Here is a 14,522-nt window from a genome sequence, read left to right on the forward strand (position 1 = left end):
TCCTTCTGATGCTGAGTGCATGGTTGTTGCTTTGACACCACTCAACTAGCTGGTATATCTTGCTCCTTTACGCCTTCTTCAACCGTGATTCTGCCAACAGCAGTTGTATCATCAGCAAATTTATAGATGGCATTTGAGCTATGCCTAGCCACACAGTCATAGTTATATAGAGAGTAGAGTAGTGGGTTAAGCCCACACCCCTGAGGTGTGCCAGTGTTGATTGTCAGTAAGGAAGCGTTATTAATACCAATTCACACAGATTGTGGTCTTTTGATTAGAAAGTTGTATATCCAATTGCAGAGGGAGGTACAGAGGCCCTGGTTACTTCGCTTATCAATCAGGACTGTAGGAATGATGATGTTAAATGCTGAGCTATAGTCAACGAACAGCATAGGTGTTTGTATTGTCCAGGTGATGTAAGGTCACGTAAAGAGTCATTGAGATTGTGTCTGCAGTAGACCTGTTGTTGTGATAGGCAAATTGCAGTGGATCCAGGAGTTGACTCTGGCCATGACCAACCTCTCAAAGCATTTTATCACCACAGATGTAAGTGCTACTGGATGATAGTCATTAAGGCAGCTCACACTACTCTTCCTGGGTACTGGTATAATAGTTGCTCTTTTGAAGCAGGTTGATAGAACTAGGCAGATTGATGACTTAGCATATTATTAATGGGCTAAATGTCTATTTCTCGGCTGTAGTACTCTATCACTCAGATAGCCTCTGACAACCAAGTCCAGTTCCTGGCCTTCATGTGTGGCTTAGCTACTAAACCCAACAGGAACTGTTTCTACTGACAGAAGAAGAGGCAAAGGCGGGTTACTGGGGCCTTAAAACCAGTTGCTTCGGGCAGATGGGGCTCATCGGCCATGCTTGGCAGCTCACCTAGGAGAAGGAAAACTCTAATCTCAAACCTATGCTGCCTTACGGTTATACCCACACATGGGGAAGGCTTTGGGAATAAACTCCAAGGGAAAAATCTGAAGCTGGAGTCCCTAAGACAGTCCTACATTGAGTTCAATGCTGACTGGCAACTCCTGCAACACCTCTGGTACCAAATTGTATTGGTCTCTGCCTTTCCTTTGGGTTAATCAGATGTGTAAAGAGGAGGAGCTTGCTACATGGGCAACAGCTTGCTCTCTATATTGTACAGCCCAGACTTACGTATCCAGTCAGTTCAGACATAGTATCCATGGTCAAATCTGATCAATGGAGGCCTAACTCACCTACTCTGATTCTATGAGAGGCAAAGTAAACTAAATAGTCTTTTATTATTTGCATTGATGTGCGTAAGAATCCTAGTGAGTTTGCATTCAATCAGACTTGGCCTTAATGCAAAATCTTGGATTTTTGTTGGTTCAGAACTGGTGAAACAAAAGTTGTAGAATGTTGAATTATCTATTTTCTTCATTGTCAACTGTATATATTTTGGTAAACACTGAATGGGTCTGGAATTAGTAGTGGTTGATTTTGACTGTAGGAAATCACATATGTGCTTAGTGGTCACTTTACTGGGTGCCTCCTGTACCTAATAAATTGGACACTGAGTGTATGTTCATGATCTTCTATTGCTGTAGCCCCTCCACTTGAAGGTTCGATGTGTTGTGCATTCAGAGATCGTCTTCTGAACACCACTGTTGTAACTTCTGTTCTTTTGAATTCGCCTTCCTGTCAGCTTGAACCAATCTGGCTATTCTTTTCTGACCTCTCTCATTAACAAGGCGTTTTCACCCAAAGAACCACCACTCACTGGATTTTTTTTTTTTGTTTATCACACCATTTTTTGTAAACTCTAGAGACTGATGTACATAAAAATCCCAGAAGATCAGTGGTTTGTGAGAGACTCAAACCACCCTGTCTGTCACAAACAATCGTTCCACGGTCAAGGTCACTTAGATCACATTTCTTCATCATTCTGATGTTTGGTCTGAACAACTGAACCTCTTGACAATGTTTGCATGCTTTTATGCATTGAGTTACTGCCACATGATTGGCTGATTAGATATTTGAATTAACAAGCAGGTGTACAGATGTACCTAATAAAGTGAATGTAAGTAGGTGAATTTTAGCTTTGTATCTTGTTATAAATATTTGACTTCAATTTCATGTTAATGCAGAAATTTGATGTTGCCGGAAAAACTCAAGTTCCAGCCACTTGACTGATCTGAACAGAGCATGACCTATCGCATGTGAAGGAGATAATCGGTATTGCTGGTGTACTGTTGCAATTTCCATTTCAATAGTTTCTTTTCTTTTCACTCAGCTGCATTGGATTTTGAAGGCATCCTTTTGATGCCTGATGAAAGAAAGGAAGGCTCTCCACCTCCAGTTATTGTCTGGCCACATGGTGAGTTAACATAATTGTGGACACATTGTTGAAGGCTTACAAATGAACCTGTGTATGCACAGGTCAACCATACACTTTGAAGACCAGTGAAATTACTTTTATTAATAAATTCCTGTCCTCGATATTATCTTGTCACTGTGCTGTATTGACAAGATATTAGATTTTTCTGTATAATTGAATTTATTTTAAATAAAATTGGAGATTGAATGAGACTGGAGTCCCAGAATAGACCTGTAATGAGCAGCCATTATGGACTTTCCTATAATGTCCCAGCTCTCACAGACGATAAGTACTTACACAATAGTGTCTAATAGCTAGCAATCTAGAAGTGTACTCTGTTTCCAACTTGATTTCCAGTGGTAGAGGGATGACTATTCTGTTTGGAGATAGTAAGTTTAAACTGATGCAAAGAAACTGGAAATTTTTGCAGAGAATAAGCTGGTTTAAACATTTACAGAGGATACATCTAAAGAAATTAATGTGTGTTTCATTATTCTGTAAAATTTGATTGGATGTTGAGGAACATCTTTTTCTAGTAAATCCAGATCAGTACTCTTTTATGTATGGAGGTATACTGAAGAAAGCCAGTCAAGTTATCCCTGTGTAGTCTGGCCCCATCGTGAACATTCTCAACCATCCTGCCTCCTCCATCCAAGTAAAACCATGCATACAGCACAGTATTGACAGCATATTTAATAATTTATTATTGTTAACCAAAACGATAGATTAAAATTTTAATCACTCTTCGATGCTGTGTAGGTGGACCGCATTCAGTTTTATCAGCGGAATGGATGTTATACCCTGTCACTCTTTGCAGACTAGGATTTGCAGTTTTACTGAGTAAGTAGCCACTGTCCTCTTGCAAATGCTGAGTTCAGTTCAAATGATTATATACTGTGTAAACCAACCGTTTCATTTTAAGTTGGAGATCCTTGGGTGGTGCATGGTCTAAAGAAGGCATTTTCTCAAAGGTATATGAACTGCCTTCCTCACACTACTTCAGAGTGAATAGTAAATAACTGTTAAGATCAGATCAGTTGACTTCTGGGATTAGAGTGTATTGTGGTGTAGCACACATAGAAAGTGGGTTTAATTTCAAAGTAAATTTATCATCAAAATAGATGTATGTCACCATATACAACCCTGAGATTCATTTTCTTGTGGGCATTCACTGTAAATACAAAGAAACAAAAAAAATGTAACAATAAATAAGCAATATATGTTGAGAACATGAAACGAAGAGTTCTTAAAAGGGAGCCGGTAGGCTGTGGGAGCATTTCAGTGTTGGGGTGAGTGAAGTTGAATAAAGTCATCCCCTCTGTTCAAGAGCTTGATGGTTGAAGGGTAATAACTGTTCCTGAACCAAGTGGTGTGGTGTAAATTGCAGGACAAATAGTGCATGTAGGATATATAGTTAAAAGTCAACAATCTTCTTTATTATAAGCAGTCCACATCTTGGTTTGTAGGAATGTAATTGTCAGGTGTGGGATTACACCTTTGGAAACATCTCCTTTTGTGATCCTTTATTAGGATGCATATTAAGATTATAGTATGAATTACTATCTGTGCTTGATTCCCAAAATGTCAAAAGTAAAAGCAGAAAAATATTGGAAATATGCAGTAAATTTATCAGAAACTAAAAAAGTGGATTTTTGCTTTAGTTGGCAACTCCTTTATTAATTCCACTATTTAGTTTCTGATGGATTTACTAAACACATTTCCAATTTTTTTCTTCTTTTACTTTTGATGTTCAATCTCAGCCAGAACTACAGGTGTCCCCCACTTTTCGAACGTTCGCTTTACGAAACCTTACTGTTACGAAAGACCTACATTAGTACCCTGTTTTCGCTTTCAGAAGGTGTTTTCACTATTAGCAGAAAAAAAGCAGCGCGCAATAAAAGGCAGCGCGCACCCCGAGCTGCCGCTCTCTCCGGATTCTCACCGGCATTGCTTAAACACGTGCCTGTGAGCAGCCGTTAGCAAGATGAGTTCTAAGGTATCGGAAAAGCCTAAAAAGAGCTCGTAAGGGTGTTACACTTAGCATAAAACTAAACAAAATTAAGCATTTCGATCGTGGTGAACCAAGTAAGGACAAAGTGAGTTTGGCTTGTGGAAGCTGACGAACATGATGTTGAAGAGGTTTTGGCATCCCATGACCAAGATCTGATAGATGAAGAGCTGATGCAATTGGAAGAAAAAAGGATAACAATGGAAACCGAATGCAGTAGCGAACTGAACGTGAAGCAACTGCGTGAGATTTTCGCTGCAATGATAAAGTACGACTTTAATTTTGAAAGGGTACGTAGTTTTAGGGGATATTTGCAAGGTGGTTTGAGTCCTTACAAAGAAGTATGTGATAGAAAAATGCACGAGGCTCAGCAATCAAGCAAGCCTTCCACATCAGCCACAGCAGATGACGAACCTCGACCTTCGACATCGAGGCGGGCAGTCATAGGAGAAGATGAGCCGCCTGCTCTAATGGAAACAGACGATGACGAGATGACACCCCAGTGTCCCACCACCCCACCCCAAACCCCAGACAGATACCGATTCACGGAGGATGCAGCGGTAGCCAGGAGGCACACAGCACATCTTTAAGAAAAAAGCCAAAATAAGCATGCTAATTAATTAGGTGCCGCCCGACACGTAATTGTCGGCCCAGATCAGAGACGACGCAATGGGAAATCGGCACTGATCTGGGTCGACAATTACGTGCCGGGCAGCACCTAATTAATTAGCATGTTTGTTTTGACTTTTTTCTTAAAGATGTGCTGTGTGCCTCCTGGCTGCCGCTGCACCCCTGTATGCTTCACGGGTCGGTATCGGTTGGTGGCCCGGAGGGTGGGGGCCACTGCACCACCCCAACCTGCAACGACTCAGTCTAACTGTCCCTATTCCAGTAAGTGATACTACACTGTACATACATTATTTCTACTTTATATAAGCTGTGTATTTTTACGTGTTATTTGGTATGATTTGGCATCTTCATAGCTTAAAGGTTACTGGAGAGCGCTTGCGCCATGTTTTTGCCAACAGCGCTTGCGCGAGATTTTATGCCGACGGCGCTTGCATGAGATTTTCGCTACGGAGAACAGTGCAGTAATGAGTGTGGAAAAGTATTTCAACTTTATATAGGCTGTGTATTTATTATATCATTCCTGCTTTTACTATATATTACTGTTATTTTAGGTTTTATGTGTTATTTGGCATGATTTGGTAGGTTATTTTTGGGTCTGCGAACCCTCACAAAATTTTCCGATATAAATAAATGGTAATTGCTTCTTCGCTTTACGACATTTCAGCTTACGAACCGTTTCATAGGAATGCTCTACTTTCAGATGGCGGGGGAAGCCTGTATGTACTCTTTTCCATAGATGTTGCCTGGCCTACTGAGTTCTTCCAGCATTTTGTGTGTGTTTTTCAGGAAGAGGGTTCATTTGTCTTTATTTCCTTCAAATGACAGTGTTGAAGATGATAGTCATTATCATTGTTGTCTCTAATGCCTTTCTGCCATCTGAAACTGAGTGAGTCTTTTCAAAACTGTTATCAGTGTTGACACAGTGATGAACTTTGGAGGAAAAATCTGCATCATTACTAAGGATACCTGTCTCCATTGCATTCTCCACTCTGCTTAATTTAATCTGTTATTGAAAGCCTCATTTCTGTCTTTTGATTATGTCCATGTGACCATTTCAATACTTTTATGTCTAAGCTCCTTCACTTTATATCCTGTGTACTCGAAATCACCCAAACATTCTGTTTGAGTCCAATTCCTCAGCTCCCCCAATCTGGCTGACCTGTTAAGCAGCCTCCAGTTTTTAAAATTCATAGCTTAAAGGTTACTGGAGAATGTTATGTTAAATCCCAGTGTATCTGATTCTTCTCCATTTCTATTAACTTATTTGGTCATACAGTCCTGGAATATCTGTACTCTTTCAGTTCTGATCTCTAGATCATTCCTGAATGTAATTGCTGCACCAGTGGCAACTGTTCTTCCAACATTCTCCAAACTACACTTTTCTACCTTCCTATTTTCCTTGTTTAAGCATATCTTGAAACAAAATTCTGTCATGTCCTTTTATAGAATAATGTCAAAATTGTTTGAAGAATTCTTATGAACTATCTTGAGATATTTGGCTTCATGGAAAGCATGTAACAAAAGATTTTATTGTTGGACATCAGATTTGCAGTATTTGCATTTTGACTCTGCTCAAAATAATGTAGCTGTAATTCTTTGATTCTACAGTAAACTACAGAGGGTCCTCTGGCTTTGGACAGGATAGTATCTTCTCTCTGCCTGGGAATGTAGGAAGCCAAGATGTGAAAGATGTGCAGGTAAAGAACTGTTCAGTTAGGGTGATTTATGCTCAGAAGCTAGAGTATATTTCACGAAAATGTATTGAAACATTATCCAGACCAATGAAGAACATGGATCTAATTGATTGAATGGACTTTATTGTTTACATCCTTCACATACATGAGGAGTAAAAATCTTTATGTTACGTCTCTGTCTAAATGTGCAATGTGCAATTTATAGTAATTTGAAATAAATAGTATGGACAACAGGACAGTCACTATAACATAGAAGTGCAATTGTATCACTGTGAATTAATCAGTGTGATGGCCTGGTACAAGAAGCTGTCCTGGACCCTGTTGGTCCTAGCTTTTATGCTGCGGTACCGTTTCCCAGATGGTAGCAGCTAGAACAGTTTGTGGTTGGGGTGACTTGGTTCCCAATGATCCTTCTGGCCCTTTTTACATACCTGTCTTTGTAATGTCCTGGATAGTGGGAAGTTCAGATCTACAGATGCGCTGGGCTGTCCGCACCACTCTCTGCAGAGTCCTGCAATTGAGGGAGGTACAGTTCCCATACTAGGCAGTGATGCAGCCAGTCAGGATGCTCTCAATTGTGCCCCTGTAGAAAGTTCTTAGGATTTGGGGGCCCATACTAAACTTCTTCAACTGTCTGAGGTGAAAGAGGCACTGTTGTGTCTTTTTCAACACACAGCCGATGTGTATAGACCATGTGAGATCCTCGATGATGTGTATGTCGAGGAACTTAAAGCTGTTCACCCTCTCAACTCGAGATCCATTGATGTCAATAGGGATTAGCTTCTCTCCATTCCTCCTGTAGTCCACAACCAGCTGTTTAACATCAGAGCTTTGTTTTGTTGTTTATACCAAGATCAAGTGGAAATGCTAGTAGAGAGAATTAATAAATAAAAATGACTCACATGCTTTAAGTTATTTGCAGATGTGAGTTCTAAGACTACCTATAAGTTCAAGGCACTTGTTGGATTTCATTATTTAAGCATTGTAAACAAATCGTTGGGTCTGAACTGATGATATAATGGGATTCAATGGATGTAGGTTTCTGTTGATATGAAATTTAGCATTTAGTTTTTTCCTGGTATTCGACATGATTTGGAAAACTTTTCACAGCATGTAAGAAGTCTCTAGATAAATAATTGAATCACCAAGACATTAAAGGATACACTCCTAGCATTCACTCCTACTATCCCTTGGTGATTCAATTATATGTTAAGACGGTGCTGGCATATAGGGAGACGTTTTGTGGGTAGTTCACAGAACTACTAGATATTCATCTTCTGAACTCTTATTGCTACAATCTGCAGCCTGTAATTTCCCTTTAAAAAACACACTTTTGAATCGTCTAAATGCACTAGCAATTTTCCAATCTCCTAAAGGACTTGGTGAACTTGACTCTCAGGAGTGCAGATACAGCACCTGGAAGTGGACAAATGTCTGCCATCACTGGAAGAGAGGGCACCAAGGAGGACTTCAAGCCGGATTAAAGTGACAGGGTATGTGACCACCACGCCCTAGCATATTACTAGCTAATGTACAGTCACTGGAGAGCAAGATAGAGGACCTAAGGGCACGACTGTTGAATTGAAGGATGCTCAATAGCTGTGGCAGGACTTTGAATGTCATCATCTCCTACAAAGCAAAACCAAGCAACATAAATGACAACAAAGTTTGGCTCCCAGATGAGCTCAATGGCTTTTATGCTTGCTTCGTCTGACAGGAATGGAGGCACCATCATGAACTCCCACGGTCTCTGATGACCCTGTGATTGCAGTCTCTGAGGCTAAAGGGAGAACCACCATCAGGGGCGTAAACCCACAGAAAGGATCAGGCACAGACGGCGTACCTGGCCACATACTGTGTTTACCGATATCTTTAACCTCTCATGTTGGCAGTCTGAGGTGCCCACTTTCTTCAAACAGGCTTCATTTATACCCATACCTAAGAAGAGCATGTAAACCTGCCTCAGTCACTAACACCCAGTATCATTTACATCCACTGTGATGCAATTGATTGAGAGGTAAGTCATGAATCACATCAATCCCTGCCTGAAGAATGACATGGATCCACTTCAATTTGCCTATCCTCAAAACAGAACAACAGTAGATGCCATTTGATTGGCTCATCACTCAGCTCTGAAACATTTGAGCAATGAAGATTCTTACAGCAGGATGCTCTTCATTGACTACAGGTAAGCATTCAACACCACTGTTCTTTCGAAACTTATCTATCTTTATGTATAGGTTTTCATTGATATTATTGTATTTCTTTGTTTTCCTGTGAATGCCTGTAAGAAAATGAACCTCAAGGTAGTATATGATCATGTATACATACTTTGATAATAAATTCACTTTGACCTTTGAACTTTGTGCGAATCATATTAGTTTATATAATAAACTATACTACAACATCCAAAGTTCAAAGTTAAAATTTATTATCGAAGTATGTATCTCCCATACAATCTTGAGATTCATCTTCTTGCAGATATTTACAAAACAAAGCAACACAATAGAATTCACTAAAAAACACACACAAGACTGCCACATATTCAATTTTCAAAAGAGGGTAAATCACACAAATAGTAAAAGGAAGTAAACAAAAACACATGGAACATGAACTGCAGAGTCCCCAGAAGTAAGTGCAGTTGCAGAGCCCGTTCAGTACTGGAAGCGAGTAAAGCCTGTGCAGAAGCTTGATGGTTGCAGGGCAACAACTGCTCCTGAACCTGACCCAAGACTCCTGCACTTCCCACCCAACAATAGTAACGAGAAGAGAGGGAGACTTTTCAAAACTTTGTTCATTTTTCACCTCCATCCTTTATGATCTTAATCTTGCTCAACATTTTAATGAGTGCGGAGTAATGGTACCAACCATTGTTTATCTTCCACTATCAGGCCTCGATTGCTTTGTCCAGCCCCAGGGATGGCTGCCTGCACTTTCGAGAGTCTAGTATGCTGAATCCACAGGAGATTGTAAAAGTGCCAAATCATTTAGTCAGTTCAAAAGTACATCCTTAAAAAGGAAATTACAGGCTGAAGACTGCAGTGATCGCAGTTCAGAAGAAGTATATCTTCTAGAGTATCTAGTAGGTTTGTGAGCTGTCTGCAAAATGTCGCCTTTGGTCGCCAGTGCCATCTTGCTGAACACATACTTTGACTGAAAGTGCTTTGAGGTGACAAGAGACCACGAAAGTCTTTATGAAAGTAGTATGTGAGACTACATACTGAAGGGATACAAAGAGATGTTTTCAATTATGTATCAGTATAAGAATACAAATACAAGAAGATGGTAAGCTGATGCTGATAGTTTTGGACATAGAATTGTTGATAGCTACTGGGGGCTAAATGGTTTGTTTCAGTGACCCGTGGAGTTTCAGGGGTTCCCAATCTGGTGTCTATGGCATAAAAAGGTTGGGAACCCCAGTAGGTGATTTAAAAGAATAGAAAATGGATTTTGAAGACTGAAGAAAGTTGTTGTGGGCTGACTATTCCTTACTGCTATAAAAATCTGAATTGATTACATGTTTAAAAAGTTTTATTTGTTGTTGTTTTCAATTTCCAAACTGAAACTATTAATTGCATGAACAAAATAAAAATGAAATGAACATCCTGCAAGGTTAAATGAGCCATACATCAAAAAAATTAAATATTCAAACATTCTCAGCATGAAAAAACATACTTAATTTGTCATCAAAATTCCTGTAACTGATTTTTCAACAGTGCAGATGTTCAAATTTATTTCATTTATGTTTGTTCCAGAGCAATATAAACAGTATTTTTAACAAATGAACTTTCTAGTTAAAGATTAATTTGGTCCGGTTTAGGGTTTTCATAGAATGCATGTTGAATTTATTGTGTGTGAACTTAGCAAATATTGCTTTGATGAATTACACTCAAACTTTGAAAAAGCAAATAAAAGAATAGCCTGTGTCATAGCATGTCTGTACTGCAGACCAGAATTATTTCTTGGTCTCATCTTTTTCAGTTTATTTTAATTCAGTTGAAGATTAAATATCATAATTTATGTCAATATCCTTTGGTTAAAGGAATGTGAATCATTGCAAGGTCTCATTCCTAATTATACATCAGGAATTTGTCTGTTGCCATAGACAAGGATAAGAGCAGGCATTGCTATTATAAACTACACAGTCAAATGCTTTCTTTGTAAATGAATTGCCACTATTAGAGATGTTCAGTTGGGATGTCCAATCAGCACAGCAATGAGCAAGCCTAAAAGAAATACTCATTTCGATAATCAAAGTTAAGTACAAATTAAGTGAAAATTTACTGAATCTATTAATGGTTCTGTGACTGGTTATGATTATTGAGACAGAACAGGGAAGCATGCATTCCATAAGAATCAGGAGGTGGGATATTAGTTTGTTTCTTGATATTAGAAATTTGACTTGAGAAGCAAATGGACCTGCTTAACACCAAATTTAGGATGATATCTTGCTATTATTCTGACTACAAAGTAGTTGTTATTTGTATTGAACTAAAGAGGAGTTGAGGAAAATGGGATCATTTAAGAACCAATGTCATTTATCAAAGCTAGAATTTCTGGATGAATGATTAAATTTGGATTGAATGACTTCTCTAATTTGCAATCATCTATCATGTTTGAATTGATTATTCAAGTCACATTTTATGATGAAAAATTGCGATTTTAGTAAATGGCATTGCTTAATTCATAATGCAGCAGAAGTATATCCTGAAATCTTCAAGAAATTAAAGAGAGAAACTCATAATGATTTTGTTGCTTTCTTAAGAGTTCTGTAAACACTGAATATAACATAAACTAAGAAGTAGAGGCAGGATTATGTCCTCTGGTTTTAGAGTTTCCAACTAGAGGAAGCATCTTCTCAATATCTGCACTGCTAATCACTTTCAGAATCCTGTCAGTAAGAATGTCTCTCATTCTTAAACTGCAGCAGTTTTCTCATTCATCTTTATTAAGTAATCACCTCATTCCAAGAATCAGTCTGGTAAATATATTTTGTGCTGACTCCAAATCTAGTTACCTCATGTCCTCAATTTTCCCCAGTGCCTTGAAATAAAAGCCAAACGATCATTTGCCTCCTAAATAATTGTGCCCGAATCTTTAGTTTCTGCCTTTCCTCAACCACCACACCCCAATCACTATAATTAAACAGTTACTGGTTTCTCACCATTTAGCAGAATATTCTGTCAGTGTATTTTGTATTTTACCACATTGTATTCCACTGACCACCTTCTTGCCCACTGACTTAACCTGTCTGCATTTCGGAAGACTCTGTGTTTTACACACAGCTCACTTTACTAGCTAACTTTGTATCATTATATTTCACAATATTGCATTTTTTTCATCCACCTTATTTATGTTAATTGTGAACAGCACAGGCCCTATGTTGATAAATGTGCTACTATTAGTTTGCCAGTCTGGGAACTCCCTCTTTCTGACTCTTTAACATTTCTTCTATCCATGCTCAAATAGAAGCATTGGTCCTTATTTTTTGGAGCAACAATTTGATGTGATACCTCATCAGTTACTTTTTGGAAATACAAATATTCTTTTACTGCTAGTTCGGATTAACTACCATGCTACTTAATGAATATATGGTCAAAAGCTGTTAGTTTTTGGCCCAGTGCATGAATCAAAGCAGCTGTCTTAGGATTTTGGTAGGCCATGTTTTGCCATTCATCTTTTTCTTCAGCTGCTTATGCATGGTAGCCATGGATGTGATTTTATTTCTGAGTACAATTCCTCGTATTTGATACCATATCTCTGTTTCATTGCTTGTGTAACAAAACTATAATAGTGGATAGATTTCAAGCATTGTTTTGTTATATAATTTCAAGTGAAAGTTAAATGCTCACTTTATTTCAGTTTGCAGCAGAATTTGTACTGAAGGAAAAGTTTGCTGATACCTCAAAGGTTTTCGTCATGGGTGGCTCACATGGAGGTTTTCTTGCTAGCCACCTGGTTGGGCAGTACCCTGAATTCTATAAGGCCTGTGTAGCTAGGAATCCTGTCATTAACATTGCTTCCATGCTAGGAACGACAGATATTCCAGACTGGTAAGTACTGCTTGAGGGTGAGGGAAGAATAATATATTTTTCATGTTAACCTAGTGTTTTTGTTAAAAGTCTTCACCCCTTCTTAAGTGGTTTTAGTTATTTAGGCAGATTTGGAGGACTATAAGTTAAAAAGAAGTCTCACTCTTCTGAACAAAGTCTGAGCAGTGTCAATTGAACTGTGTAGCGCTTTAAATCCAGCATCAGAGCACTGATTTCCTGCAGTGCCCAGAATTTATACTGAGAAATAGACATTATACTCTTGCAGGTTGAGTGACACCATTCATTTCAGTGGAAAATATCCATGAAGTGTAGCCATGAGTCTCAGTGATTAATACATTTTGATTTGAGTATATTAAATATATTTAAGTCTTAGTTTCTTTAATTTTTAAGGCAGTCTTTCTCAAACTTTTTGCCTTTGAGGAACCCTTAAATAATTTTCGGGTCTCAGGGAACTGCTGCGTAAAAAAAATATTACATCTACAGCTCGTGATGTAATAGCATAGTCAGTACGTTGTAGATATAATAATCCAAAAATAATTGTCACTGTTCTTTTGAGTAGAGAATGAATTTTAGCCAACCTTTCTTGAAAATAAAGCATGTAATTAAGCTTAGCTTACCTTTCTTGAAATTAATATCTTTCTTTCCCTTTAATAAATTTTAAAAACTCATAAGGCAAACATAATAAATTTCTGTCCAGGCAACAGTGGAAACATTTCAAGATTTCCTTTTGCAACATGATTTTTCCAAAGATTCAGTTTGCTTTAAAATCCAAGAATTTTGTCACTTGAAGTCAAAACATCTTCTCCAGGGCCTTAGAGAGACTTGTTCAACTGGTTCATATCTTGAAAACTGTCTGCTAAATAGGCTAGTTTCTGCAGGGATTAATAAAATTTATAAAAGAATGGCATAATAAATAACTAAATGAGAAAACTGTAAAAAATGCAAAAACGTTACAATACAATTCACTTCTAACCAACACAATCCACCTTTTGCAACATTTACAATAGCAATGCGGCAGGCCAGCAGTTGAGTTGTGGTGTGTAAAAATTCCCTCCTTTAGAATGAACATTTCCCTCCAATTTTCTACTACATTAGTAATTTGTTTGCTCCCATACATCAGTAAGGGGTGCATAAGGGGTAGTTGGGGGAAGTAATTCGGGAGGGAGAGGTTGACGTCACATCCCAAGTTGAGTGAGTCCATTCAATGCTCAGAAAATGCTGCTCACATTCCTCATCAGTCTACCATCTTCCCCTCCATGCAATACAGCACTCACCAATTATCAGCCTACCTTTTTTCCCTCCATGCAATATAGCACTCACCAATTATCAACAGCCTCCCCTATCTCGTGTCAAAAACTGAGAATGAACTCAACCAAATAAACACGGTCCAACTGGGCTGAGAGATCTCTAATGAGATTGCTTACGGGGCTGCTTGGTCACTGCCCACCACTGTGAGCGCTAGCATTGTGCAGTGTTCAGAAATTTTGTTTTTTTTTTATCATGCTCTCTCACGGAACCCTAGTTGAGAAACCCTGTTTTAAGATTTTGAATGTTTTTCAATGTTTATGAATATTCTAAACATTCACAAAATCCTCAATTTCTGACAGTTTGATGACGAATCAGTGTTGAGGCATGATTTATGCAAGTAGTTCTGGGTTAAGGCTTGCTGTTTATGACATGAAGGCCTAGCACTTCATTTATCTGCTTTAATCAGGAACTTGCAGGTAGACAAAAGATGTGGATGTTGCCATAGTATATCGAGCAGTATTCGGTTACCTTTGCTAAATATA

At 38.5% G+C, this 14,522-nt stretch overlaps 1 protein-coding gene across 1 annotated transcript in view; it reads left to right on the forward strand.

The window, feature by feature from the left end:
* apeh (acylaminoacyl-peptide hydrolase) overlaps positions 1–14,522 on the forward strand; it is a 93,740-nt gene that overhangs the window by 72,270 nt on the left and 6,948 nt on the right. The window contains exons 16-19 of the mRNA XM_063067873.1: positions 2,264–2,347; positions 3,107–3,187; positions 6,594–6,682; positions 12,542–12,732. Coding sequence (XP_062923943.1) covers positions 2,264–2,347; positions 3,107–3,187; positions 6,594–6,682; positions 12,542–12,732 — 445 coding nt within the window. The remainder of the gene's footprint in view (positions 1–2,263; positions 2,348–3,106; positions 3,188–6,593; positions 6,683–12,541; positions 12,733–14,522) is intronic.

The sequence above is a fragment of the Mobula hypostoma genome, chromosome 15 (genome assembly GCF_963921235.1).
Source record: "Mobula hypostoma chromosome 15, sMobHyp1.1, whole genome shotgun sequence".
Classification (NCBI taxonomy): Eukaryota; Metazoa; Chordata; class Chondrichthyes; order Myliobatiformes; family Myliobatidae; genus Mobula; species Mobula hypostoma.